This window comes from Diabrotica virgifera, chromosome 5 (genome assembly GCF_917563875.1).
Source record: "Diabrotica virgifera virgifera chromosome 5, PGI_DIABVI_V3a".
In the NCBI taxonomy this organism is placed as follows: Eukaryota; Metazoa; Arthropoda; class Insecta; order Coleoptera; family Chrysomelidae; genus Diabrotica; species Diabrotica virgifera.
Window position 1 is genome coordinate 238,224,642 of NC_065447.1, and position 27,988 is coordinate 238,252,629.

General features: G+C 34.0%; 2 protein-coding genes across 2 annotated transcripts in view; both read right to left on the reverse strand.

Moving 5' to 3' along the window:
- Positions 1–1,504, reverse strand: part of LOC114329586 (laminin subunit alpha) — a 192,193-nt gene extending 190,689 nt beyond the window's left edge. The window contains exon 1 of the mRNA XM_050651827.1: positions 1,189–1,504. Within this exon, the coding sequence (XP_050507784.1) occupies positions 1,189–1,422 (234 nt within the window). The 5' untranslated portion in view covers positions 1,423–1,504. The remainder of the gene's footprint in view (positions 1–1,188) is intronic.
- A 5,439-nt stretch (positions 1,505–6,943) lies between these two features.
- Positions 6,944–27,984, reverse strand: LOC114329592 (solute carrier family 66 member 3). Its single transcript, XM_028278757.2, has 4 exons — positions 27,361–27,984; positions 25,702–25,924; positions 23,694–23,814; positions 6,944–19,523 (listed from the first exon to the last, which is right to left on the reverse strand). The coding sequence occupies exons 1-4, from the start codon at positions 27,525–27,527 to the stop codon at positions 19,396–19,398; spliced, it is 639 nt and encodes a 212-aa protein (XP_028134558.1). The 5' UTR covers positions 27,528–27,984; the 3' UTR covers positions 6,944–19,395.
- Between the last annotated feature and the right edge of the window lie 4 nt (positions 27,985–27,988).

The following is a 27,988-nucleotide window of genomic DNA, read 5'->3' on the forward strand; positions in this document are numbered from 1 at the left end:
TTATCTGCGTCACTTATGCCAATCTGCGAATGGTAAAGGAAGGAATGTCCAAATTTAGGCCTAAAAAGAAGCAGAGCGACAAGTTCAGCAGGAATAGAGTGAGGAGATCACGATAAAGATGGAGCAATAATGTTAAAGAATTCTTCAAAATTATAAAGGTGGAACATCGGAAGAAACCGAAGAACTAACAGAATTGAAGAAAATGAAAGGACGTAGAATAGAATATAATATGAAACAGACCTAAATAGTGTAAACATGGAATAAAATAATTTGTAATAGCGGTAATACTCATTTATTAAATGTATTTTGTTTTTACAATGTTTTGTTTTTAGATGGAGATGCATGCAGTAGAATTAGGGCTGGATGGATGAAGTGGAAAAAAGCGAGTGGTGTGTTATGTGACAGAAAAATTCCAATGAAGCTGAAAGGAAAATTCTATAAAACAGCTATAAGACCGGCTATGATGTACGGAACTGAATGTTGGGCAGTGAAGAAGAAAGATAAAATTATAAATGAGTATATTAGGGGAAGTCTAGGTGTGGCAACAATTGATGGCAAAATGAGAGAGCATAGGTTAAGATGGTTTGGTCATGTTCAACGTCGAGACGTTAATCACCCAATACGAAGAATAGCTGAAGTGCAGATTCCTGGAAGGAGTAGGAGAGGAAGACCAAAGAAGACCTGGGGAGACGATAAGGCAGGACATGTTGGTAAAGGAGATTAACATTGATAATATGATCCAAGATAGAATTGTGTGGATAAATGCAATTAGGGAAGCCGACCCCGCATAGAGGGATAAGGCAAAAAGAATGATGATGATGATTTTGTTTTTAGAATGATGTAGTTTGTATTTTATATGGTAAGTTTTAAGTCCTACCTATGCCCCCAATTTTTTGTACCAAAATTTTATAATCAAATTTATTAGTTTAAAAGAAATTGATTCTTGTAAGAAATTATATTTTTGTATTTTGAAAAAAATGATTACTTATAACTAGTTATTATTATTTATGAATCCAATAAATCAAAAAGGGTCATTTACAGTCATAGGATTAAAGAATTTTAAAGCCCTTCTTGTAAACATTGTCGTTTGAGTATTGCGGGTGGTAAATGGTAAACAAAAACGTCTCTCAGTACTCAGTGCAGTGCCCTCACAAAAACCATTCATAAAAGTATCAAAAGCCAACCTACCTGCCCTTGGATAACATTAACAGCGAGATCATTCTCAGAATTGGCGCCGATCAATTTACAAAACAACTCCGGTCCTTCGATGCCCTCACCGCACGTGGCCGAAGCTGTGATATTTTTACCTTCCGCCAAGTTGAAGTACGGCGGTGTTAACGATTCACCCTGTATACCGACGAAAAACAGGAAAAGTGCAAGAAAAGCCCGGGGGCTTTTCTTGAGTGTTATTCGCGTTAACATCGTTAAGCGACTGAATGAATGAGTGGCATGAGTGGTCGGCTTTGCTTCTGGTGGCGTGGAATTAGGAATAAAAGATGGTATGTGGTATGGGAAATGGTCCTAATCGCCTCCCCGTACGTCGTCGTCGACAGCATGCTTTGAAAATGTGTTGTCTGCAGATTACTGCCTGGGGCAGGACCGTCTTTGCTATTTCTTGTTACTTAAGTAATATTTTCGGAGCAACATGGAATGTGTCTTTTTCGTTTTGGTGTTATATTGTTTTGACATTTTTGGGAAATATTAGTATATGGTTGCCCGAATAGTTATTTATCTAGGGGACTTCCTCATGAATAAAAAAAAACACAAAAACAGCGAATATGACAAAGCAGTAGTTTCAGACCAAATCCTAGTAGAAAGTATAAAATCCATAAACCTAGATTCTTCTTCTTCTTTAACCCACTCACGGACAGGACTACATATGCAGACACATACAAAGGGAGATTGTCTGCATATGCAGTCGTGTCCGCGAATGGGTTCTCCCCAAAGTGCCTTGTCCTCCTGTCCTATACGTCAGTCAATGGGAGTAAGAATAGGATATTACCTCCGAATTCTATCCTACTGCGTGGATTTTAATGAAATTTTGGGCCTAGCCTCTACTTACATCCTAATTCAAGGTCTTCCCACTTTTTAGGGGTGGAAAATTTTTTAAACTATTTTTCACATTTTTGTAGGTTATAAAAAAACGAAGAGACACTTGCCTTCATAAATCTTCTTAGTCCAGAAAGCCACTGCGCATCCGCTAGGAAAAATATTCCGATTCGGATTTTCTGCACAATCTTACTCAAAAAGGACCCCTTTTAAAAAATTTGCATGTTGCCAGGACCAAAAGTGGGTCAAAAATTTTTTAAACGTTTTTTTTGTATTGTTTTTCCTAAAATTATTTTTTTTGCATGAAAAAAGTTTTTTTTAGGTTTTTTGGATCATTCCAAACAGAAAAGGTCTTTAGTGACTTTTCTCTAAAGTTGATAGTTTTTGACATATAAGCGATTAAAAATTGAAAAATTGCGAAATCGGCCATTTTTAACCCTCAAAAACTATGTGAAAAACTGAAAATTTGAATGTTGCCAAGGTAGGTATATATTCTCTAAACATCGATTGATAAAATCCCGAAGAGTTTTTTGCAATACAATATTCAAAACTCCTTTGTTTTTTAATTGCTAATCAAGCATGCGCGACATACGTTGCATGTGTATTGTGTATACAGTGTGGTGCAAATGAAAGGAATAAATTCGTTATTTCGTAAACCGGCGACTCTAAGGAAAAATCCTGAAACAGGTCGATTTTTATATTTAAGTTATGATATTGTGGCGTATATGGTAAACTAGTGACGTCATCCATCCGGGCGCGATGACGTAATCGATGATTTATTTAAATGAGAATAGGGGTCGTGTACTAGCTCATTTGAAAGGTTCTTCAATTATCTATTCAGTAATATAAATATTTACATAATTATTTATACAGGGTGTCCAAAAAAGTTTTTAAATAAATTATTTGAAAAAAAAAGAAGAATGTATGTAATTTATTAAATAATAATCTTTTTTTGTCAAATAATTTATTTAATAAAAATTTCTTGGACACCTTGTATAAATAATTATGTAAATGTTTATATTACTAAATAGAGAATTGAATAACCTTTCAAATGAGCTAGCACACGTCCCCTATTTTCATTTAAAAAAATCATCGATTACGTAATCACGCCCAGATGGATGACGTCACTAGTATACCATATATGCCGCAATATCATAACCTAAAAATAAAAATCGACCTGTTTCGGGATTTTTCCTTAAAGTCGCCGGTTTACGAAATAATGAATTTATTCCATTCATTTGCACCATACTATATACACATGCAACGGTGGAAAATAGTGTCGCGCACGCTTGATTAGCAATTAAAAAACAAGGGAGTTTTGAATATTGTATTGCAAAAAACTCTTCGGGATTTCATCAATCGATGTTTAAAGAATATCAACCTACCTTGGCTACATTCAAATTTTCAGTTTTTCACATAGTTTTTGAGAGTTAAAAATGGGCGATTTCGCAATTTTTCAATTTTTAATCATTTATATGTCAAAAACTATCAACTTTAGAGAAAAGTCACTTAAGACCTTTTTCTGTTTGGAATGATCCAAAAAACCTAAAAAACTTTGTTCCATGCAAAAAAATAATTTTAGGAACAAAACAAAAAAAAAGTTTAAAAAATTTTTGACCCACTTTTGGTCCTGACAACATGCAAATTTGTTAAAAGGGGTTCTTTTTAAGTAAAATTGTGCAAAAAATCCGAATCGGAATATTTTTCCTAGCGGATGCGCAGTGGCTTTCTGGACTATCTAATTATAGTTATAATACAAAAAGAGATATGGCAGGTGAAAATAGTTTATTTTTTGGTACATTCTCAAATTGATGTATTCAACTTGAAATAACAGAGAAACGGTCGATTTTAGGTGTATAATGCAACTAATACCTTTTGTAGTGCTTGAAAAGACCTTTAAAAAGAGCTATATCAAAGGTTCATTACATTTAAACTAAGCGAGATATGCTGCAAACAAAATTGATAACTAATGTATTTTAAGAAAAAATGAGAAGTAATTTTAACGTCCATCCACCAAATTGTAAATGCTTCGTTTTCCTTCCACAATACCTTTTATTATAGTTTAAAATTCTATGTTCAAAAAGTTGGACGGGTTTAAAATGAACGGTTATGAAAAAAAGATCAAGTTATAGAGAGCATTTTTAAATTTTCTTAATAACCTTCCTTTTTCTCCATGTAACTTGAAAATGATAAGAGATACAGTAATCAAAAATAAAAAGGACATTTTTATCTGAAAAAGCCCTACATTTTTGTGTGGTATCTTTTTTTCGTATCTCTTATATTTTTCGAGTTACATGGAAGAAAAGGAGGATTTTTAAGAAAATTTAAAAATGCGCTCTATCATTTGATCTTATTTTTATCAAAAACCATTCATTTTAATCCAGTCCAACTTTTTGAACATAGAAATAACACTATAATAAAAAGTATTGTAAAAGGAAAACGATGTATTTAAATTCTGATGGATGAGGGGTTAAATACACTTCTCATTTCTTCTTAAAATACATTAGTGATCAACTTTTTTGCAGAATATCTCGCTTAGTTTGAACGTAATCGACATTCAGTATTACTCATTTTAAAGGTCTTTTCAAGCACTACAAAAGGTATTGGTTGCATTATACACCTAAAATCGACCGTTTCTATGTTATTTCAAGTTGAATACACCAATTTGAGAATGTACCAAAAATAAAATATTTTCATCTACCATATCTCTTTGTGTTGTATTATAACTAGAAGATTTATGAAGGCAAGACTCTCTTTGGTTTTTTATAACCTACAAAAATGTTTAACATAGTTTTTTTGTTAGATGCATAGTTTTTAAGGTATTCGCAAAAATCCGTCCGAAAAGGTGTCATTTTTCAATGAAAATGGCCAATTTTCAACCACGAATAACTCAAAAAGTATAGAGTTTTCAAAAAATAACCATAGAACAGTTTTTGCTTAAAATTATGTTCTCTAGCCTCTTCCGTGGGTATTTTAACCAAAACATTTTCCACCCCCGAGAAGGGGTGGGAACCAACCCCAAGATAAAAGCGCACATCGCTATAGGGTAGACTTTGTTTCTTGAGCTACTCCCTACTCACTGTGAAAATATCAAGTAAATTGATGTAGTAGGATGGAATTCAAAGCCAAATACCCTCATTGACAGCTAGAACATTCACGATCAGTGGCATGATTTTTACTTCGTCCACAGCTGACCTAAATAGTATCGTGGTGCTCACTCCATACCACTGGCGGAGGTTCCTAGGCGGCACTGTCCATCTATCTTTCCTTGGACAATTACATGATCATTTCTTATTTCGGATCGCGTGGGCAAAGTACTCTAGTTTTCTTCTTTGTATGGTTAATAAAGTTATTTTTTTACTTTAATTGCGGCTTATTTCCCAATCTTCTTCTTGTTCTTTCTCATAATCCTTAGTGCCCTTCAGGGCATCGGATGTCGGGTTCCGCCTTTTATCCACTTCTTCCAATTGCTTCTATTGGTGGCCAGGTTCTTCATATCCCTCATACTGATGTGTCTCCTTTCACCTATATCTTGGATCTGGTCCATCCATGTCTTCCTCGGCCTTCCCTTTTTTCTTTTGTTTCCCATTTTGGCTTCATGTATCTTCTTTGTAAGTCTATTTTGCTCCATTCGTTGTATGTGTCCAACCAGCTTAATTGTTTGTTTTCGATCTTCCTAATTATCGGTTCTTGTTCCAGCTCTCTTCTTATATCTTCATTTCTGAATCTGTCAAACTTCGTAACTCCGGCTATTCTTCTCATGTATTTCATCTCGGTCGCGTTTATCATTGATTCATGTTTCTTTTGGACAATCCATGTTTCCGCCCCATATGTCATTATCGGATTTACTATGCTGTTATATACTCTGAGTTTAGTTTTGTTGCTTATTTCTGACTTTCCAAAAATTGTATTATTTAAAGAGTAGTACACGCTAGTTGCCTTCTTCAGTTTATTACTTATTGCCAAGTCCGTTTTCCCATCATCTGTTATTATATTTCCCAAATATTCAAAAGTAGATACATGTTCTATTACTTTTTCCTTTACTATTATATTAGTATTCCTTTCTCTTTTCTCATCTTCATTTATTATCATAAGTTTTGTTTTGTTGAGATTCATTTCCATTTTTAATTTATGAATCTCTTTTTGCCAAATATCTATTAGTTTCTGCATTTTCTCTACTGTGTAGACAGTAGACACAGTATTTCCCAATCAAAATAGTTAATTATAAAAATGCCACAAGGAAATAGCTTCAGAGCAACATCTTTTTATGGTATTCAGTACTTCTCTTTCATTGTTTAGCCGCTGCATTACCGCTTGATTTGTTACTCTGTTCATCTACGATATCCTCAATATTCAGCGATAAGCCCACATTTCATAATAGGCTCAATCCTCTCGCACATTGTTTCGGTGAGGGTCCATGCTTCCATTCCATAGAACAAAATGCTGAACATATTATAGCAACGTAATAAGTGTATTCTTAGCGTAAGTTTAAGCTTGTATTTATGTTGCCTATCTCTATTATCTTGTATAGAATTTTATGTTCAGAGCTTGCTAAACATCAAACTCCAGAATTCCTGTACCAAACCATTCTTACCAGACGACAGGTTGTCTGGCTGACTGAACAGAATTATCTATGAAACATCTGGACATCTCGAAGTTATCGAAGGTCAAGTCGCAACCATTACTGAAGATTGCAACTTTATAATCATAATCAGGGCCTTTTATGGTCTAAGGCTGTCTAAGGCTAAACTTATCTTGTTACATCGTGTTACAATGTATACTTCCATATATTTCAAGAATTATTTCGCGGATCTCCTCTGACTACAACGGGGTTCTTGGGAGTTCGCAGACTATAGGTTGGTTAATGTGAATGCTGTTTTAATAAAATACTAAAAATATATCAGGCTTTTATTAAACTTTCAAACTTAAACAACTACAGATCATATAAAAATGAGCAAATGTATAGATGAAGGTACAATTATCACAAGGGTAGATATATTTTTCGATAAAAACTACATAAATATCAGAAATGTACAATATATAACTGAACTTGTTCTCTGACTGAACTTTACCATATATTTCAACCATTATATTTATATGTTGAATGGGTTGCATATGTGAGTTTATTTTAATCATTATATTTATATCTCGAATATATAGAAAGCTCTAATTTAAATACCTACTTCTTAATATCAACAATCCCGTTGTTTAAGGAAGAAACGTAACTAAAATATTTACAGATGGGTTCAAATGTGAGGACGGAACAGGTGCAGCATGTGTTGTATATCAGCCATGTACACTTCGCGTCAAAAAAAACTGGTACAAGTCTTATAACCGAAAATCGTGTTTTTCTAGTTGTGTAAATTGGTCTTGTCACATATGTCATTCTTTTTCTAGGCAACGTTGCCAGTTCAACTAAAATATTATATCAAACCAGGTAAAAGCTGTGCGGCAGACCGCAAGTTTTTAGTAGGTTTACTAAAAATTAAAACAACATCGAGCATTCTCAATTAGTCAGTCACATTTATTTAAACATGCATCCTAAAAAAAACATGCATCATCTCAATTAAGTACCCATAAATTAATTCGTGTTCTATTATAATTTATGACAGATATGACATGAATGACCGATAATAACTCTAGACATGACATTAAATTATTATGTTTAATTTAAAATCGAGAAATGTGAAGGGTTTCTTGTAAAGTTGTGGGATACTAATAAATAAAACACACTGGAAAAATTAAAATTTGAAATTAATACAAAATGAATAACTTTTACAGTGAATAATTGTGGAACTTAAATATTATGTATTACAATAAAATTCGAAACTGCTGAAATATTAAGCACATAGGTGGAAAATGTCGCCTGTCAAAATGTTCAATGTGTTTTATTAAATGTATTCATTTTTTTTTTCGAATCATGAGAAATATAATAAGAATTTTTCACAGAAATACGCCAAAGTTAGGCCACACACATTACCATAATGTGTATCGGTTGCGTTCCGTCACGGTGAAGTTATTATAAATATTGACAATTTGAACTGTCAAAATTTTTATTTTATCATTTCTTGTTTAAAAAATAATAAAATTGATAAGATAGCCTCAGTTGAGGAGAAAGTAATAATAATAAAGATGTTTTATTCAGTCAATAGTGTGCGAACAATAAGGTAAATAATAACGTGGGCCTAACTTTTACACACATGCCTACTGTGGCAAATGTAGGTATTTTTCAAAATGTTGGAATGTGTTTAAATCCTAGAACAATTTTAGCTTTTGTTTTTGAAATGAATGTCGGCGTCTGATTATTTAGGTTGATAGACGTCAAGTTTTATTTTTTAGAAAAATCTGAAATCATCGCGTTAAAATTTTTATAAATTAAGTAATTATACTGTAGATATAGTTAGTTAGTGTTTGAACATTAATTTAGTAGTTAATTTAAAAGTTAAAACGGGATAATACGTTAGTAGTGAATTAGAAATACTAAGGACTTTTCTGTAAGTTTTGCCTTTATATAATCATAGTAGCAGTAGTATAGTAGAGTAGAGGCTGGCTTAGGAGATGGACACTAACTCTCCCGGCCCCCCTGACATAGGGGGCGGGATCTATGCTTTGCTTTCATTGAACTCGCAAAATTTTTTAAATTCCATACACATGCTAGCCCCGAGACATAAAAATAACATTAATTTAATAGAAAAAGAACTCTGTGCTTTAAAAAATAAATTCCAAAACGATCAGATCATGTTAACAGAAGTTAATAACTTATCATCTAGGATTGAAAATATTAGTAGAAGAAAAGTTGAATACAAGGACACTGACTTCGGCCCATTCCTTATTATGATAGAGAGTGACAAGGGAAAAGCAGGAAATATCCATCCTATGGATATTGGGAAAGTATTTCATACAATGGGTACGACTGGAATTAAAGAAATTAGTAGAAAAGGCATGAATAGAATTGGAGTAATTTTTAACACCTCCAAACAGGCAAATATGGTACTAAATAGTACAGAAATCCTTGAGAAAGGATTTCTTGCTTATATACCTCAAAAAATGCTAACATCAAGGGGTATTATTAGAGATGTAAGTATAAATATTTCAATGGAAAACATAGTTAACGACAGTAAATTACAAAAAAACGTGAAAATTATATCGGCCAGAAGACTTAACAGAAGAGTTTTAGATAGCAGTGGGACCGTTACATACATTCCAACAGGAACTGTACAACTACTCTTTGACGTAATAACTCCCCCTAAAGAAATAATCATATATTCAAACTTGGTAACAGTAGATCCATACATTCCTCCTGTACAGCAATGCTTCAAATGCCTAAGATTTGGGCACTCACAAAGACAGTGCAGGGGAAAAGCAAGATGCCCGAAATGTTCCGATGAACATACAGTACAAAGCTGCACAGTTTCTGTACCAAAATGCCTATACTGCGATCTTGATCACCTTGCCACAAATAAAATTTGCAAAGAATTCGAAAGACAGAAAAAGATAAATGAAGTAATGGTCTTCCAAGATCTCACCTTTTTTGAAGCTGCCAATCTGTTTCCCCCAATTAAGGAAAAGCCAGAGAATTCGAGAATGTTTCAGAGGAGAAGTAGGGATTTTCCTTCTTTACTATCCAGCTCACCCAGAGCATTTACTCAAGCACTTCAAAAATCCCCATCTTCCACTCCCCATTTCCAGAGTCAAAGTCATGTGGTCCCAGTTAAAAGGAAAAATAAAGTAATTCTTAAAGACATTAGTTATGACAAAGAGGCGCATAAAGCTCTATTAAATGAGGATCTAAGCAGAAATTTACCTAGATTACCGATTTTAAACAAATTAAATGATTCACAAAAGTATACGGGATCACAAGGCCCAAGTTTTGCACTCTCATTAACAAGCAATCGTGTACATTCTCAGGATAGTGTATTTTCAAAAAACGTTGATTTAACCTCTGATAATAATATGGATTTTGCAGGTTTTGATGAGTCACATAATACATCTAATTTTAGTAAAAGTAGTGTTGACTGAATTTTCATTTATTTCTTACAGATAATATAATAATTATTTTTTATATTAAAAATAAAAAAATAATAATAATAGTAACAAATTATATATACAGTTATGATATTTAATATTTTGCATTGGAATATTAATGGTTTCTTTAACAATAAGCAAGATCTAATGGTGTTTCTTAACGAATACGATGTTAATATCATTCTTCTAAATGAAACACATCTGAAATTTTCACAGCACTTGCATATTCCCAATTTTTACTGCTATAGGGATGATAGGATTGATGGATGGGGTGGAATAGCTGTACTTATTCATCAGTCTCTGGCAGCCGATAGGATAGACATTTCACATATTCACTTGCCTGAAAAATGGCAGGCTATCATTATCAAATTTGAAAAATTTTTTATTATAGGATCGTATAAGACACCAGATGTTCGTTTTCGTAAGGAGATCTTTAGAGAATTGGTTCAAATGTGTGATAAACCGTTTTTCTTCATAGGTGACTTGAATTGCCAACATTCTTTATGGGGTTCATCATCTAACAATCCGAACGGCAATCGTCTTGCAGATCTTTTGGAGGAGGATAACTTGTGTTTTCTCAATACGGGTGAGGCGACAAGAATCTCACCGCCTGACTCAAACAGTGTCCCTGACGTAGCTATAGCATCTCCAGGTTTGGCTGTGGACTGCCTCTGGGAAGTTTTTCCAGAGATAGGAGCAAGTGATCACTTTCCTTTTGTAGTGTGTTACGGGCAGGATAGAAATAGTCCCCAAGGAAATGACCCTCTTCAAGATCGCAGTATCTTTAATGTGAAAAAAGCCAATTGGGAACAATTCAACCAATATATTGAGTCTAACATTAACAACATCCCTAATGAGTCTTACACAGATTTTCAAAACCTAATATTAGACGCAGCAAACAGGTTCATCCCTAAGAAAAAGCGTGTTAGATTCCATAAACCACAATTACCTTGGTGGGATGAAGAGTGTTCAGTTTTAATTAAATCAAAGAGGGAGGCAGTCAAGAAGTTCAAACAGGTACCTTCTTTAGAAAACTTCATTAATTTTAAAAAAATTAGGGCACATTGTAAAAAAGAACTTAAATCCAAAAAGAAAAAATCATTTGTTGTGTTTTGTTCCACAATTTCACCTGATACTCCAATATCAGTAATGTGGAGAAAAGTGAGAAGTTTCCATAAGGCTTTCACTAAAGCCTCAGTTAGAACTCCTAGTAATTCATCGTTAGGGGAGGAAATGCTTTGTTCATTGACTCCACCTGTATTTGAGGACATTGCGTCTCACCCAGTGAAATCTAATACTATCGAGTGTGAACTCTTCACTTTAAACGAACTTTCATTGGTTTTGGTTGAACGAAAAGATACTGTGCCGGGCCAGGATGGTATAACATTTTCTATGTTGCAACATCTTCCAGAGTCAGCAATCAAGTTCCTGTTAAATTTTTTCAATTTATGTTTAAAGGAGGGAATGCATATTCCCACTCAATGGAAATCACAAACAGTGTGTTTAATTCCCAAACCCAATAAAAATATAAATTGTCTTTCGGGCTGGAGACCAATCGTTTTATCATCGTGTGTTAGTAAACTTTTAGAGAACATGATAAAAATAAGGTTAGATTGGTATGTAGAACATTTTATGATCCTATCGCCTTTCCAGACTGGCTTTCGTAAAGGTAGAGGGGTGTCTGAAAACATAATTCATCTGGTCAATGAAATCTCAATGAATATCTCAAAAAGGAAACCAGCAGCTGCTGTTATGTTAGACATTTCTTCTGCATATGATAAAGTGTCAATCATCCAATTATTGGACGCTTTGGGAGATCTCAATTTGCCATGGTTACTTATTGAATTGGTTAAACATTTATTGACTAATCGTTTGGTGTCTGTTCGTGATCCTATTTCCTTAAATCTGCTAGGACCAAGAACTACCAATGTGGGCCTTCCTCAGGGTTCCCCTTTGAGTCCAGTACTATTTAATATTGTCATCAATATAATTTCATTTTGTGTGCCAGAGGATGTTCTAATTACTCAGTATGCAGACGATGTTGCCCTCTATTGCTCCGGCAACAGCTGGGTGGATGTTGTGGAAAAATTGAATGGTACAGTAGAAAGTATTTCTAATAAACTTCATGATATGGGAATGTGTCTGTCATCTAGCAAGAGTCAAGCAATTTTTTTTGATAGAAATAGGAATAATATTCCGAATTTACTAATATCAGTGAATAACACACGTTTAGATTGGAAACAAGAAGTTTCTCATTTGGGAGTTATTCTAGATAGTTCCCTTTCTTGGAGAAGTCAAATTGAAAAGATGGCATTGAGGGCTTCCAGTGGAGTCAATATTATTCGTTGTTTGTGTCGAACTTGGTGGGGAGCACATCCTGCAACTTTACTCACTCTATATAAGGCATACATTAGATCACATCTTGACTATGGATCCATTTTTCTGGGAGGTTGTGCACGTTCTCTACTTGCAAAATTGGATAAGGTTCAGTATAGAGCTCTTAGAGTGGTGGGGGGATTTATGAGGTCTTCTCCAGTTCATATAATTTTGTCAGAGTGTGGAGAAACACCGTTAGATCTCAGAAGAATATGGCTAGCATCTAAATTCATTTTAAAAGTAGTAGCCTATGACAACCCTATATATGCCTCAATTGAGCAATTTCACAATGTCTTTCTGGGTTGCTTTAGTTTTTGGAGAAGAAAATATTTCCCACCAATACTGGCTGCTTTCCAGAATACTTTACATGAAATTCATGAGGTAGCACATAGCTCCTTATTTCCTTGTCACTCCTTTCCACTTAATATTCAGATTTCTCCTATGGCTTATGAAACTGTCAATATGGGCAAAGAAGCAAATAACCAAACCAAGTTTATGGAATGGTACCTCAATAACTGGTCGGAATATAAACTTATTTTCACAGATGGATCCAAAGATAAACAAGGTAATGTAGGTATTGGGATATACCTTAACGAGAGAACACAGTTAACAGCAAGATTACCCTCCGCTAATTCAATTTGCTCAGCAGAAGTATTTGCCATTAAAAAAGCATTAGAGTTAATCCAACAGAATAATTTTACAAAGTGCCTCATCTGTAGTGATTCTAAGAGTGCTCTAGAAAAAATCACAAGATCAAGCTACAAGGCGGCAATAGACTCACAAACTCTCCAACTAAAACAAAAACTATGTGAATTTGATGAACAACATAGAGAAATTAAATTTGCATGGATTCCAAGTCACACTGGAATTATTGGGAATGATAGAGCTGACCATCTTGCGAATTTTGGAAGAAACCTGCCCATTAGTGAAGAACCAAAGGCCTCCTTTAAAGATTTTCAAATTAAATATAAAGAAAACCTATGGATCGGTTGGGAAAATCGATTCCAACAAATAGGACAGGCAAAAGGAATTACTTATTGCTCACAAGTTACAGTTCCATATAAAAAGGCATGGTTTACAAAATTTCCCAACCTGGGGAGAGGTATAATCACACAAATGTGTCGTATGAGAAGTGGACATTGTAGTGTTCCTGTACATTTATTTAGATTGACGGTAGTGAATTCAAACCAGTGTTTATGTGGCAGTGTAGGAACTTTACAACATGTTTTATTGGAATGTACTAGGTTCCAAAGAGAGTCCCAGTTGCTTAGAAGGGAACTAGAAGGTGATCCGACATTAACTGATGTGTTGTTTAAAAATTTAAACTCAAAGACATTAATCGCAGTGCAAAAGTTTTTAACATCAACAATGACTCGTGTGTAGCTTGCTTAAAAACTTTATGACTTTATGCTTGCTTGCAATGCATGTGCTTTGTGCTTAGTGCGGTTTTGCGTGGTAGTACTAGAACTAGACCATTAATAGTAGAACTTTAGTTATGGAACTTATAAACAATTACAAAGTTTTTTTTTATCTCTTAATATTTCAGATTCAGGAGCTATGAGCTTAAGCCCAGATGTACCTCAGGTACGGCTCTTGAATATTCAAGTCTATATTCACGGATCCTGGCCGGATAGCCCTGGCAGCTAAGGCCATTCAAATGAAGAGAAGAAGAAGAAGCTTTTGTTTTTAAAACAGATTTTAATCCCATACAAATAGCTTCTCATGATTTTTGTTGTAAAATGATTAGGGAAGCAGGAATTTAACAGTTTAGAATTTTACATTGATTTACCTATGGCCCGTTTTACGATTCACCACCATGGTTTTTGAACGTTATTTTTTGTATTTAGATTTAGTGCAATTCATTATCTGTGCTGGCAACAACGCCGTGATTCACGAGCCATTGTGTCCAGTCTGAACACAGGTTTACATTGGGAAAAAAAGTGTACCAGTTTTTTTTGACGCGAAGTGTACTTTAATAATTCATTTACTAGCAGATTAATTTTTTATATAAAGTGTTAAGCCTTTGGCCATAAAAAATGCCTATTATAGTACACAGGGTGCACACTAAATCTAGTTCAAACGGTTTCTATTATTTCAGATCAAAGTCCATTTTGCAAGCAATTGAAGCAAGGTCTTCAATAAATATTTATAATTAAGAATTAATTTGATAATTGCTCAATAGGGCTTTTCATTCAGTCATTTGTTTCGAGCTTCTGTCATATGTCGTATAATCCGTGTATATTAATATTATACACAGATTATACAACATATGACAGAAGCTCGAAACAAATGACAATCGATGAAAAGCCCTATTGTGAATAATGCTCTTATGTGAATTATATAGCCGTATTTTAGGTAAATACAGCAAACCAAAGACTTAGGTTTGGAGACAAGGGTTTTTTCTTTCACTCCATGATACGGATAAATTAGATCAAAATTCCATAGATATTATTTTTACGCCTAAAATTCCTTCTCAATATTCGTCACCACCTACCAACCCTTATGGGCCAGTGTGGTGGGTTATTGGCCAAGTTCATCACAGATTTTATTTGATCTTCATTTTTAATATCACATTACTTCGAGTTATTTTAATAACATTTAATGGATTCGTGGATATACAGGGTGTCCCGAAAAGATTGGTCATAAAGTATACCACATATTCTGGGGTCAAAAATAGTTCGATTGAACCTAACTTACCTTAGTACAAATGTGCTCACAAAAAAAGTTACAGCTCTTTGAAGTTACAAAATGAAAATCGATTTTTTTCAATATATCGAAAACTATTAGAGATTTTTTATTGAAAATGGACATGTATCATTCTTATGGAAGGAACATCTTAAAACAAAATTATAGTGAAATTTGTCCGCCCCATTAAAAATTTATGGGGATTTTGTTCCCTTAAACCCCCCCAAACTTTTGTGTACGTTCCAATTAATTCATTATTGTGGTACCATTAGTTAAACACAACGTTTTTAAAACTTTTTTGCCACTTAGTATTTTTTCGATAAGCCATTTTTTATCGAGATGCGCCTTCTTTTTCAATATATTTACGTAAAATTTTTATTGGGATTTTGTTCCTTTAAACACCCTAAATGTTTGTGTACGTTCCAATTAAACTATTATTATGGTACCATTAGTTAAACACAGTGTTTTTAAAACTTTTGCCTCTTAGTCTTTTTTTCATAACTCAACTTTTATCGAGATGTAGCTTCTTTTTCAAAATATACCTAAAAATGTAAATTATAAATACATTTTCAGATTTATTAACAGGTCTCTATAATCGTACTTAACCATATACAAATATGTGGTGGATTCGACAAATATTCAAAATATCTCGATAAACACTGGCTTATCGAAAAAGTTCTAAGAGGCAAAAAAGTTTTAAAAACAGTGTGTTTAACTAATGGTGCCACAATAATAATTTAATTGGAACGTACACAAAAGTTTGGGGGATTTAAGGAAACAAAACCCCCATAAAATTTTTATGGGATGCACAAATTTAACTTTAATTTTTTTTTAAGATGTTACTGCCATAAAAATGCCACATGTCTATTTTCAATAAAAAATCTCAGAGAGTTTTCGATATATGAAAAAAAATCGATTTTCATTTTGTAACTTCAAAGGGCTGTAACTTTTTTTGAGTGCACTATTGTGCACTTATGTATACTTATACACACTATTGTGTACTTATTTTGTAAGTGAGGTTCAATCAACCTATTTTTGACCCCAGAATCTGTGGTATAATTTATGACCAATAATTTCGGGACACCCTTTATAATGCCCAATAATTAGTATTATTTTAGGTTATATAAGGTTAGGTTCAGTTATATATTGTGCATTTAATATCACTCAATAATCGTGATGATTTAAGGACAATGAGTACACATTATACGTAAATGAGAGGAGTATAACAGTTTTATCTATTCTATGTATATAAAAACAATCCTAACAAAAAATTATAAAATATTTATAGATATATGATTTAATAAAAATATATGTACATATAATTAGTTCAGGCGGCTTAAGTTGACTTATTCGTTATTTTATACAGCATTTTTTTTTCGTACGTAAAACTCATTTAATTATTACTTTCCCTCAGATGACCGTGAGATCTTATCATGTTAGAGGGTTCTTCATGCTGTCATGGTCGCTTATTTTGGGAGGAAAACACAAGTCATAAGAGTTTGAGGGACACTAACTCTCATTAGCCTTCATACAGATGACATTCTCTGCTGAATGACCACTCATTCCTTATTTTTCTGTGGAAAGATTAAACTCCCATAATCGAAGAAACTATAAAACTAGATCCTGTTAATAATTGCGAAGATGAAGAGAAACTACAAAAATAGCAAAATCACGATAAAGCTCAGCAAGAACTGACAAGTACCTGTTCAGTAACATTCACAAAGTGCTCAACAGCAGGCACTAAAAGCTATTTAAACCCGCGCAAACACAGATGTAGTGGACTCACACAAAAGAGGAGTACTGCAAGAATGCCTCTTGTCGCCCCTGCTTTTCAACATTTAGTCCGAAAGAATTTTCAGAAATGCACTTTCTGAAAAACAAGAAGGAATAATTATTGTGAACGGTGCGATATGCGAAAGACACAGTACTCGTAGCTTCTACTCAAGAAGATATGCAAACATTATTTAACAGTGTCGTTGAGAGCTGTAAAAAAAGAGGTCTAGATCTGAGCATACGGAAAATCAAAATACTCGTAATAAGTAAACAAACTTTAGCAAGTTGATCAAATTATTTACCTTGGATATCGGTTAAATTGTAACGCAGAGAGTCACAGCGAAATTAAATCCAGAATAGAACAGGTCAGTGCCGCTTTTAGAAGTATGTCCAAGGTATTATGCAACAGAGACCTAAAATAGGGAACTTGCACTAAAAAATCTTTTTGCATAAAATTGTTAATTTATGTTTTAAAATGTTATATTCAAAATATTATGTCTTAACAATGAATAGTGTACGTACAACATCTAATCAAAGTTTCGCGCCTAAAATTTCCGTTTTAAACAACTTCAAAAGCGAGACCTGGGGTCTGACGTCACAGGCCACTCGTATCGTTTGCCCGTTCGGGGTGGGTTATTGCATTTAATGCAGTTTGCCCATAGATAAATAATATAGTTGAAATATCTTGTTTTACTCGGTGGCAAAAATGATTTATTCTGTGACAGGCAAAATATTAACATTTTATCTCTGTTGACATGTATCAAAAAGTTCTTTTTTATGAAATTACTTTTGTCGTTTCTTGTGTTGAAGAACAAAGAAGAAACAAGTAACTTAAAAATAAACAAAACTTTTAGTAATAAAAGTAAGAGTAAGTAAAAAGTATTGGTGCTACTATAGTATGCGGTCTACAGTCGGGTTTCTACTATAGCTTGCGGTCTACCGAGGGATGCGGTGTAAGTATAAGCTGAGATGATAAAGATATTAACTTGTAAAATTACAATAATGATTCTTCTTATTTATGCGTATTATTAACTTTGTAAAGAAGGATTTTGTTGGCTATGTACACGTTCTATCGGTACGTCTGCTAATCACCATAATCTTTTCTCAGAAGGCTTTTAACACAATAATGAAAGGCTCCAGTAGGTACTAATAAACATTACAATAAAATATAATCTTTATTATAATGCAAATTACACCGTAATCTTTTCCAGGATATACGAAATTCTTCGATTAGAGGTAGGTAGATCAAACTCACGGGGTAAACCGTATACTATACTATAATGGTACCAAACTATTGTTATAAACGGTTTAAACATGCTTATTAATAACTCTTACTTATTTGCCTTGACACCTCGCATTTCTCCAATAGAATAGCTTTTACTACTTTTTATAAAAGTTGCCACGATGAAGACATCAACGGTAGGTAAGTTAGTCAGATTGACCTTTTCAAAAACCCTCGTCCGTCATATTATGCGTTTTAAACTCTTTACAAAGTAGCACTCAACTTTATCAATTTCAGTTTAAAACTAAGCTGATTGGGGAACTACTTATTACAATATATAAGATGAACATAAATAATACCTAGGAATTTTTCATTAAAGACGATTAAAATGTAATATACCCGTGATACCTACCCTAATCGCGTTGTTTCCGACTAGCTAGCCCGGTTGACGGTGGCCCGTGACGTCAACCAATAGAAGGACGTTCAAGAGCCTCCTAAGATATTTGAATTTTATAGCATTTTCAGAGCGTCGTAATTAGCTTACGGGTTAAAAATATTTGTTTTTTTTCGCATGCAATCGTTTTAAGATCATGTTACCTTATGTTTTTTAATATCATTTTAATATTTAAAAATGTATGCAAGTTCCCTTTCGCTGTTACGTGTTCACAGTCCTACTTTATGATGTCGACTCTTGCGAATGTGAATAAAATCGATCTAAATTGCCTTGAGGCTTTCGAAGTGTGGTGCTATAGAAAAATTTTAAAAGTTTCTTGGATGGAGAAGCTTCGAAACTCCACAATACTAGAACGTCTCAGTAAGACTACTGAGATAAAAAACACCAAGAAGAGAAAGTTGGAGTATTTCGGACATGTAATGAGAAGTCCCAAAAAAAGGTTGCTACAAAATAGTATGCAAGGGAAAATAACAGTCCAGGATGAACAAGGACTTCATGGTTGAATAACTTGCGAGATTATCATGGTATTGATACAAGCATGCTATTTAGGTTGGAAGTGAATGAAATTAAAATAGCTATGATGGTAACCAACGTTCTGAAAGGAAGGTACATGATGAAGAAGAAGGCACAAAAGATCTTTCAGGTCAAGGTGTGGAAAGGTCTAAGAGGAGAAACAACCACTTTACCTACCAACTACTTACATGTAATATTTACAGATATAATTAATAATATACATACATAATCTCAATCTCAGTAGCTGCCATTTTAGTTGTGATGGCAAATATGAATACTTAAATCTATTTACAACCCTTTATTCCCTCTTGGGATGTTTGAACCAGTAAGCTGCTATCATTACTGAGCTACTCAAGAAGGTGTTAATAGTGAAATTAAGAAGTAAGGTGAGATCCATTGATTCCACACATATAGTGAATACCCGAGCTGAAAGATAAAAGAATTTTGATATAATCAAAGTCAATCAAATAAAAATGTTTGATCACATAATAAATGTTTTTGTTGTTTGTTTGGGTTTATATGACTGCGGACACTAAATCCATTAGCCAATAAATGTTTTTGTTAACTGTTCTAAAATAAAACAACAAGTGTCGATTTCCATCAGAGACAACTCAATATTTGGTGCATTTTTTTGTGTGCACAACAAATTTGACTATCTGATCTCTTCTTCTTCTTGTAGTTCCTCTCCGTTTCCAATGTTGGCGACCATCATGGCAATCTTAATATGGTATAACTAGACCCAAACCCAGACATCCAAAGTGAAAGTTATCCTCCAACACCAAATTGTTCTATATGGTCCACATAATGTTCAGAAAAAAGTCACACCATTTTGAGCGTCGGGTTTGGGGGGGAGTGGGGGGAGAAATCGTTAAATTCGTAGTTTTTTTTGCGTTTTTCGTCAATATTTATAAAACTATGCGGTTTAGCAAGAACAACCTTCTATACAAAAATATTGTACATAAAATTTGAAATAAAAAAGGCCCTATGCATAATCCTTCTAAAATGAACGGTTCCAAAGTTACGGAGATAGTATATTATAATTGGTCCAAAAAAAGACCTAACCCAGACATCTAAAGTAAAAGTTTTCCTCCAACACAAAACTGTTCTATATGGTCCACATATTGTTCAGTAAAAAGTTACACCAATTTGAGCGTCCGGTTTGGGGGGGAGATGGGGGAGAAGTCGGTAAATTAGTAGTTGTTTTACGTTTTTCGTCAATATTTCTAAAACTATGCTTTAGCGTAAATTATATTCCATACTTAAATTTTTTAGATAAAATTTAAAACAAAAACGGTCCAATACATATTTGTTGTAAAATCAACGGTTCCAGAGTTACGGAGGGTGAAAAGTGGAAGTTTTCGATACTTTTTATATTTATTGGGCAATTTATAATGTTATTACTAATGAAAGAAATTTTTTTTGTAAATAAAATTTGCTATTTCAGTGGCCGATGGTATGTTAGTGATAAGCCCTTGAAGAAACGTCAACCTCACCCCCCAAAAATCATCATCAATTGTCCAAATAATATAAAAAGCATCGAAAACCTCCACTTTTCACTCTCCGTAACTCTGGAACCGTTGATTTTATAACAATTATGTATCGGACCTTTTTTGTTTTAAATTTTATGTAGAACATTTTTGTATAGAACATTGTTTACGCTAAGGCTAAAGCATAGTTTTACAACTATTGACGAAAAACGTAAAAAAACTACTAATTTACCGACTTCTCTCCCATCTCCCCCCCAAACCGGACGCTCAAAATGATGTAACTTTTTACTGAACAATATGTGGGCCATATAGAACAATTTGGTGTTGGAGAAAAACTTTTACTTTGGATGTCTGGGTTAGGCGTTTTTTTTGGACCAATTACACTATACTACCTCCGTAACTTTGGAACCGTTCATTTTAGAACGATTATGCATAGGACCTTTTTTATTTCAAATTTAATGTAGAACATTTTTGTATAGAAGGTGGTTCATGCTAAACCGCATAGTTTTAGAAATATTGACGAAAAACGTAAAAAACTACGAATTTACCGCTTTCTCCCCCCTCTCCCCCCCCAAACCCGACGCTCAAAATGGTGTGACTTTTTTCTGAACATTATGTGGACCATATAGAACAATCTGGTGTTGTAGGATAACTTTCACTTTGGATGTCTGGGTTATGCCATTATTTGGATCAATTTTATCATACTATCTGTACTTTTCACAAGCTTTGCTGCTCTAAAAAGATTTGTGGTCGGTGTGTTGAACCACGTACATAGATTATTGTGCCAGGAAATCCTTCGCGTTCCTGGTCCTCGTTTTCCTTCTACCTTTCCTTGCAAGATTAATTGCAGCAGTCCATATCTTTCGCTGAAAGCTAGGACAAATAATCCCCGGACAAAAAATCCCCAGACAATAATAATACCCGCAAATTTTTTTGGGCAAAATATCACCCTTAAAAAAAATTCCGGACAAAAAATCTCCAAGAAATATTTGTTGCCAAATAGTTCTCTAAAAGTTTTCCCGTGAATGCAATCGACTCATGTTTTTCAGCCTCAGTGCATGAGAGTTATAGCAATCGCCATGAAACCGCACGAAAATAATGATTAGCAGTTAATATTAAGCATGAATTGTAATTTCGATTATCAAATTTTTAATTCCAATTCCACGTCAAAAACTTCAAATTTTACATAAAAAAAGAGTGAGTTTTTTCAAAAATCATGGAAGATATGGCGAATGAGCTAAGGCTGTGGGAATCATTCGATTAAATCATTTGCTCACTCTACGTTGAATAAATATTCAAAATATTGCCTATTCGTGATGGTAATTTATGGGTATTACTATTTGATATCCGATTTTAAAAAAACTTGATTGAGAATCTGTGTGCATCCATAAAAATTTTTTGCGCTATTACGAATGTTTAACTTTGTTATGCAGACGCAGAATTTTTTGTGGGAATATTTTTGTCGAAAAAAATTGTGTGTATTATTTGTCCGGGATTTTTTGTGGGGATATTTGTCCGGGGATTATTTGTCCGCGAATTCTTTGTGGGGATTTTTTGTCCGGGGATTATTTTTCCGAACCCCTTTCGCTGTTCTTCATGATGTGACCGAGATATTCGATTTTGGGTGTTTTTATTGTGGTTGACAGCTGTTTTCTTTTTGCATTCTTAGCAAAACACTGATTAGTAACGTGGTCGGCATAAGATATCTTCAGGATTCGACGATAAATCCACATTTTAAAAACCCCAATTTTCTTGTAGGTGGCGTCTGTGAGAATCGACGACTCAACTCCGTACAATCGCATAGAAAATATATAATATCGCAGTAACCTGATTTTTCTGGGTATTGATATCTGATCTCTTAAAAGTTACTTATTATATGTAATAAATACACTATCACGATCACATATCACTCTATTAAATGTACTAAACTTTAAGAAAAACTTTGTTTTTAAACCAAGTGGAGTACACTAAAAAGACAGATTCACACCCAAGAAAGTCACTAGAAATATCGTCAAATACATCTTCTTTTTTGGTTGATCATATCGGCCTTCGACGGTAATCAACGGTAATCGACGGTAAAAAACAACTGTTTTTTTTTATATAAAAACAGACTAAAAATCTATAAATTAAAGGAATAACGCAGATAATACAAAAAATCGCTTATACAGTGGAACCTCGATTATCCGTCTCTCCATTAACCGTCACCTCTGTTAACCGTCAGGGTCCGTACATAAGTTGTATTGAGTACATAAGAAAAAATTTGAGTCATCAATTCATTTTTTTTTTAGCACTGCGATAAGCCAAACGAAATTCGCTGAAATGTATAATGCGGTAAAACCATAAAATGAAGTTATGGCTGAATCAACTGTTTTGTTTTCGTTGCCTAAAGATGACATAAACGAATGGTTAATTTGTGACGAGGACGCAAACGGCTATCGATTGCTGACAGTTGATGAAATTAAAATGGCAAAACAGAGGCTGACGAAACTGGTTCAGAAGCTGACACAAACTTGGAATTTGATGGTGGCGATGTCGATGATGCTGTTGCAACTGACAAAGATTTGATTAAAGATGCTAGAGAAGCTGCATCGCACATGGAACCATTCATCGAGTGGTATTCTCGGCAAGAAGAATCCAATAAAGTAGATTGCACGATCTTACGCCGATTAAGAAATTCAGCCCCTGTAAAATGTGAAGCATCAATAAAGCAAACAAAGATTTCAGAATATTTTAAACCAAATTCGACAATATTAACACGAACACAAATTCCTCTTATATTATCAAACAAAACATACAAATAAAATTTGAGAGTTGTATTATCAATTTTTAACTTTCTTTAATATTCTGTTCTGTTAACTGTCTTTTCGATTATCCGTCATACCCTTGGTCCGGTGCCCTGACGGATAATCGAGGTTCTACTGTATAACTTAATTAACCTCTGAAATGCCAATAGTGTCAAAATTTTATAAATATTATTAGTGTCAAAATTTGATAACAGTGGTGTAAACTTGCCTGAGGTTGGACCAATTACAAACAAGCTTTACGGCGCAGGAAATTTGAATTACTCCTCTTGGTTTAAAAACTGATTATAAATGTGTGTCATACTCACTAAAATTAGTAAAAGCTGAGATAAACCATGTAAGGACACTAACTGATTCTGAATTTCTTGTTCTTAAAATCTCATACAGCTGCACAACCTTTGAGGAAGCACCAATTGGTGTACAGAGGGGCTAAAAAATGCAAAAAAAAACGTTAATTATGTTAATTTTTAATTTATGAATTTATTTCTAATTTGAATGACAAACGGATAAAAGTCATTTTTTGAAGACTTTCTGGTTCCTTTGTAAAACATTACTGACTACATAAATTGTACATTTTATATCAACTGTTCATAGGGAAGATTGCAAGACATGCAAACAAATTTTGCTGTAATGATCTTAATTTGGTCTCAGATGCTTATATTTTTCTACCAATCATTTTTAGTTTTGCAATCCAAGTACCAAGTACCAATTTATAGTTTTAGTTTTTAGGGGGGCATATTTTATATGCCTCTAGTATCTGTCTAAGAGACTCATTAATATTTAGATCAGTGGAGTGCTATTAATTATTGATGTGTGAAATTCCATAATCAAGGGATCATTCCATAAAACAGGTAAATCGCTTGTTTTTGGAATTGCACACTTCGAACATTAGCATCCACTGAGTTGAATGTTAATGAGTCTCTTAGAAAGATAGTAAGTAGTATTATAAATATAATCATTCTCAAATTTTAAACCCATAAATGGGATGAAAGTGGTATTCCTGTGATATATCATTTTAAAGGTTTTATTTTATCTTTTCAACAGCACCTCATATTCTCATTTTGGATGGCCATGGTGTTTTGTTTATGGCTTTTTATTAGATTTTTGAAATGCCTCACCAATCTCCAAGAAGTAATAGGGACACTGCTTCTTCAAAATCTTCTTAAAGTGACCTCTCCTCAATCGAAGTTGGCTACACAACAATTTTAAACTCTTCTCTGTCCTTAGCTGTTTTTATTAGCTGTTCAAAATTTAGCCCCGTCTATTGGAGGATGTTTCTTAGCTATGATAGTCTTTTCCTTCCTAGTCCATTCTTTCCCACAATCTTTCCTTTCACTATTAGTTGAACAAATACCTCGGAGCAATTATAAACTCACAATTAGATCAAGATGATGAGATAAAGGTCAGAATAGAAATAGATCGAAAAGGATTTATGAAATACAAGTCAATGTTTACAAATATGAAATTGAGTATGAACATTAGATTGAGGTTCGTCAAATGTTATGTTTGGTCGCAACTACTATATGGGGTAGAAGCTTGGACTCTAAAAGCCCAATCCGTAAGAAAATTAGAGGCATTCGAAATGTGGCTATATTATAGTAGGCATATTCTGAAAATTCCTTGGGCTGCAAAAGTCTCAAACAAAGAAGTGTTAAGACGAGTTGGACATGGCAGAAAGCTTATGAACACAATTAAAATAAGAAAAACATTGTATCTGAGCCACAGACCTTGTAACGATAAATACTCTCTGCTACAAGTGATCATGCAAGGAAGAATAGAGGGGAAAAAAGGCTTGGGAAGAAAGAAGAAATCTTGGCTGAAGAATATCAGAGATTGGACTGACCTCAGTGTTGAACAGACACTTCACGTTGCAAAAGACAGAGAAGCGTTTAAACAAGGGATCGCAAACCTTCGTTAGAAGATGGCACAAGAAGAAGATTAGTTCAGAACATTGGTACTTATTATTTCTCAGTATGTGGCCTAGTTATGATGTTTTTCTAACTTTCACTGTGTTGAAAAGTACTCGTTCCTTGCCTATATGCTATGCAGCACTTTTTCATTTGAGGTATGCGATAGCCCTAAAATTTTGAAGATTATCCAGTACATTCTCATTTCAAAGGCCTCCAATTTATTTACAACTGATGTCTTAAGGGTCCACGTCTCCACTGTATAGAGACGAGTAGACCAAACATAGCATTGTGATTTTCTTGAAAGATTTTCTGGCCTGTTCTATTCTCTTACTATTCTACTCACTCAAATTAAGTAATTATGCAAAAAAAAACAGAAGAATCAAACTTTGGATGATTAGGTACTTACCACTAAGAAAGCAAGAAGTCCCAGGGGAACCACTCCCAGTAAAAATGAAGCTGCAGTTAAAAAGTAAACACATGCACCAGCTAAACTGCTAACATTTAGCATATCTTTGTAATATAGCACACAAACTATGAGTATTATTTCTTGAACTAGTATAATGGGATATTCGAGATAACTTAAAATCGCATATCCATTTCTATAATTGTAGGACATCATGATGGTGTAGCTAAAAAAGATTAAAAATCCTTAAATTTTCGAAAAGAACACTCAACAATACAGCAGGTTCATGAAATAGTATACAGCATAAATTCTGCAATGGAAAGCAAAAAGTACAGCACAGCTGCATTTTTAGATGTTAGTCAAACCTTTGACAAGATTTGGCACACAGACCTGATTTTCAAAATCAATAAAAATCTTTTCCCATCAGCTACCTGAAACTGTTAAACTCCTATTTAAATGGGAGGGAATTCCAGAACAAGAGTGAATGAAAGTAATTCGAATAATTATCCTACAAAACCTGTGTGCCACAGTGCAGAATTCTTGGACCAATATTATATGTGCTATAATAGACAGCAGATATATCCTCCAATAATGAAACCATCACTGGTATATTTGCAGATGATGCTGTCATCCTTGCAGCCAACGAAAATCCAATTATAGCATATAACATTCTACAGATACAACTGAATAAAATCGAGGTGTGGGTAAACAAGTGTGGTGAATTAAAATGAATGAAACAAAATCAGTTCAACTGACCTTACCTTGAGAAAAGACCAGTGTCCCCCAGTTTCACGTAACAATGTGCAACTTCCTCAATCCTCTAGCACCAAATACTTACAAATACATCTTGACTCAATACCCAATTGGAAAGAACATATTTTTAACACCTTCGCAGCCAGCTATATTTTCATATATATGTAGGGTTACCATACGTCCGGATTTGGTCCGGACAGTCCGGATTTGAAAGACATGTCCGGATTGGCATCCGGATATGAGAAATGTCCGGATTTTTTTCTTTACTAAACTACTTTCTTTACTACTTTTTTCCTATATATATGCCTCTAAGGCGGGCCATATACTGTAGTTTTTTGTATATACAACCTAACCTGTCTTAAAACCTATCTGCATGTGCAGAATCCAACTCTAGGGCTGTGCAAGCAAGTCAAATACAACCATAATTTAAAAAAGCCAATCGAAAATACGGCGAACAATAACTGATGCACCCTGGTATGTGTCAGAGCTAATGTTTCTTGAAGACCTAAGAATTCCATTCATATACCTAAGATGTGATCACTAAATATAGCATGAAGTACCATGAAGGACTGGAGTTACACAGAAACCTCCTACTTCAACCTCTAAGAAAACATCATGGCAATCAATTAAGGTCTGGCCAGCTGATCTGAGAAATGGTTTTAAAGTGGTCTTGTCACTGGAGAAGACCTCACCAAGCCAATAGTAGCTCTTCAGTCCGCAGCCAGCAAATTAGTATAGCTTATAAAGAGTGTAACTGAATAAAAAAAACTGATATACTGTTCTATATCAAAAGAATTAGAAGAGTTTCTGGTATCAATGTTCGATTTGTAGTAACTGACCAGTTCTGCCATATCTTAAATAAAAAACTACTTGTATTAACAAGGGTTATTGGAATGTTTATAAAATTACCTGGATAGCTCCATTAAGAGAGCAATGATATTTATACCTTTGGCATTTCCAACTTTTAAAATGGTTAAAATTTGAGGAATTTTTAAAATAAAGCATATCGCAACAGTAATTAAGCTTAGAAAATTAGCAAATAGTGTTATAACATCGTTGCCAGTAGATGTAACCATTTTTAAACCGAAAAATATCTTGTACTTTTTGAGATTCTTGTATTTAAAGATATTGAGGGTTATGAAAATCGAAAGAAACCATCAAGGTCACGACCACTTCTTCTGTTCAAGGTTCAAGGTGCCGTTTCTCTTTTAAATAAATGATCCATTGTTTAATACATAATACTACTTATTATTATGTTTATTCGTTTATTTCTAATAAGATGCGTGGCAGGATGCTAAATGTACTTCTGATTATGGTAGATAAGATAATAAATTCCAGCGACCGAGATACTCAAAGATTGTCACTCTGTGTACAGTTTACAATCAAAGTAGTTCCTCATGGTTTCTCTTATTGAAAACATTCCATTTCCTCTAGCAATTTAAATTATATCGACTTTCCAGATTTATAGCCATACGGCTCTCAGTCCATCTAAGGGGAAAGTTCACTCATCCCAGTCCCAGATACCTACACCTACAGT

What these genes read in the sequence shown, in the direction of transcription:
- LOC114329592 (XM_028278757.2), bottom strand. Translation starts at nt 27,527, where the DNA reads ATGGTTACATCTACTGGCAACGATGTTATAACACTATTTGCTAATTTT. An exon ending in CTCTTAATGGAGCTATCCAG is followed by an intron (nt 25,925 to 27,360) that starts GTAATTTTATAA and finishes AATCTTTTTTAG; the next exon opens with CTACACCATCATGATGTCCT. An exon ending in GACTTCTTGCTTTCTTAGTG is followed by an intron (nt 23,815 to 25,701) that starts GTAAGTACCTAA and finishes TGCATTTTTTAG; the next exon opens with CCCCTCTGTACACCAATTGG.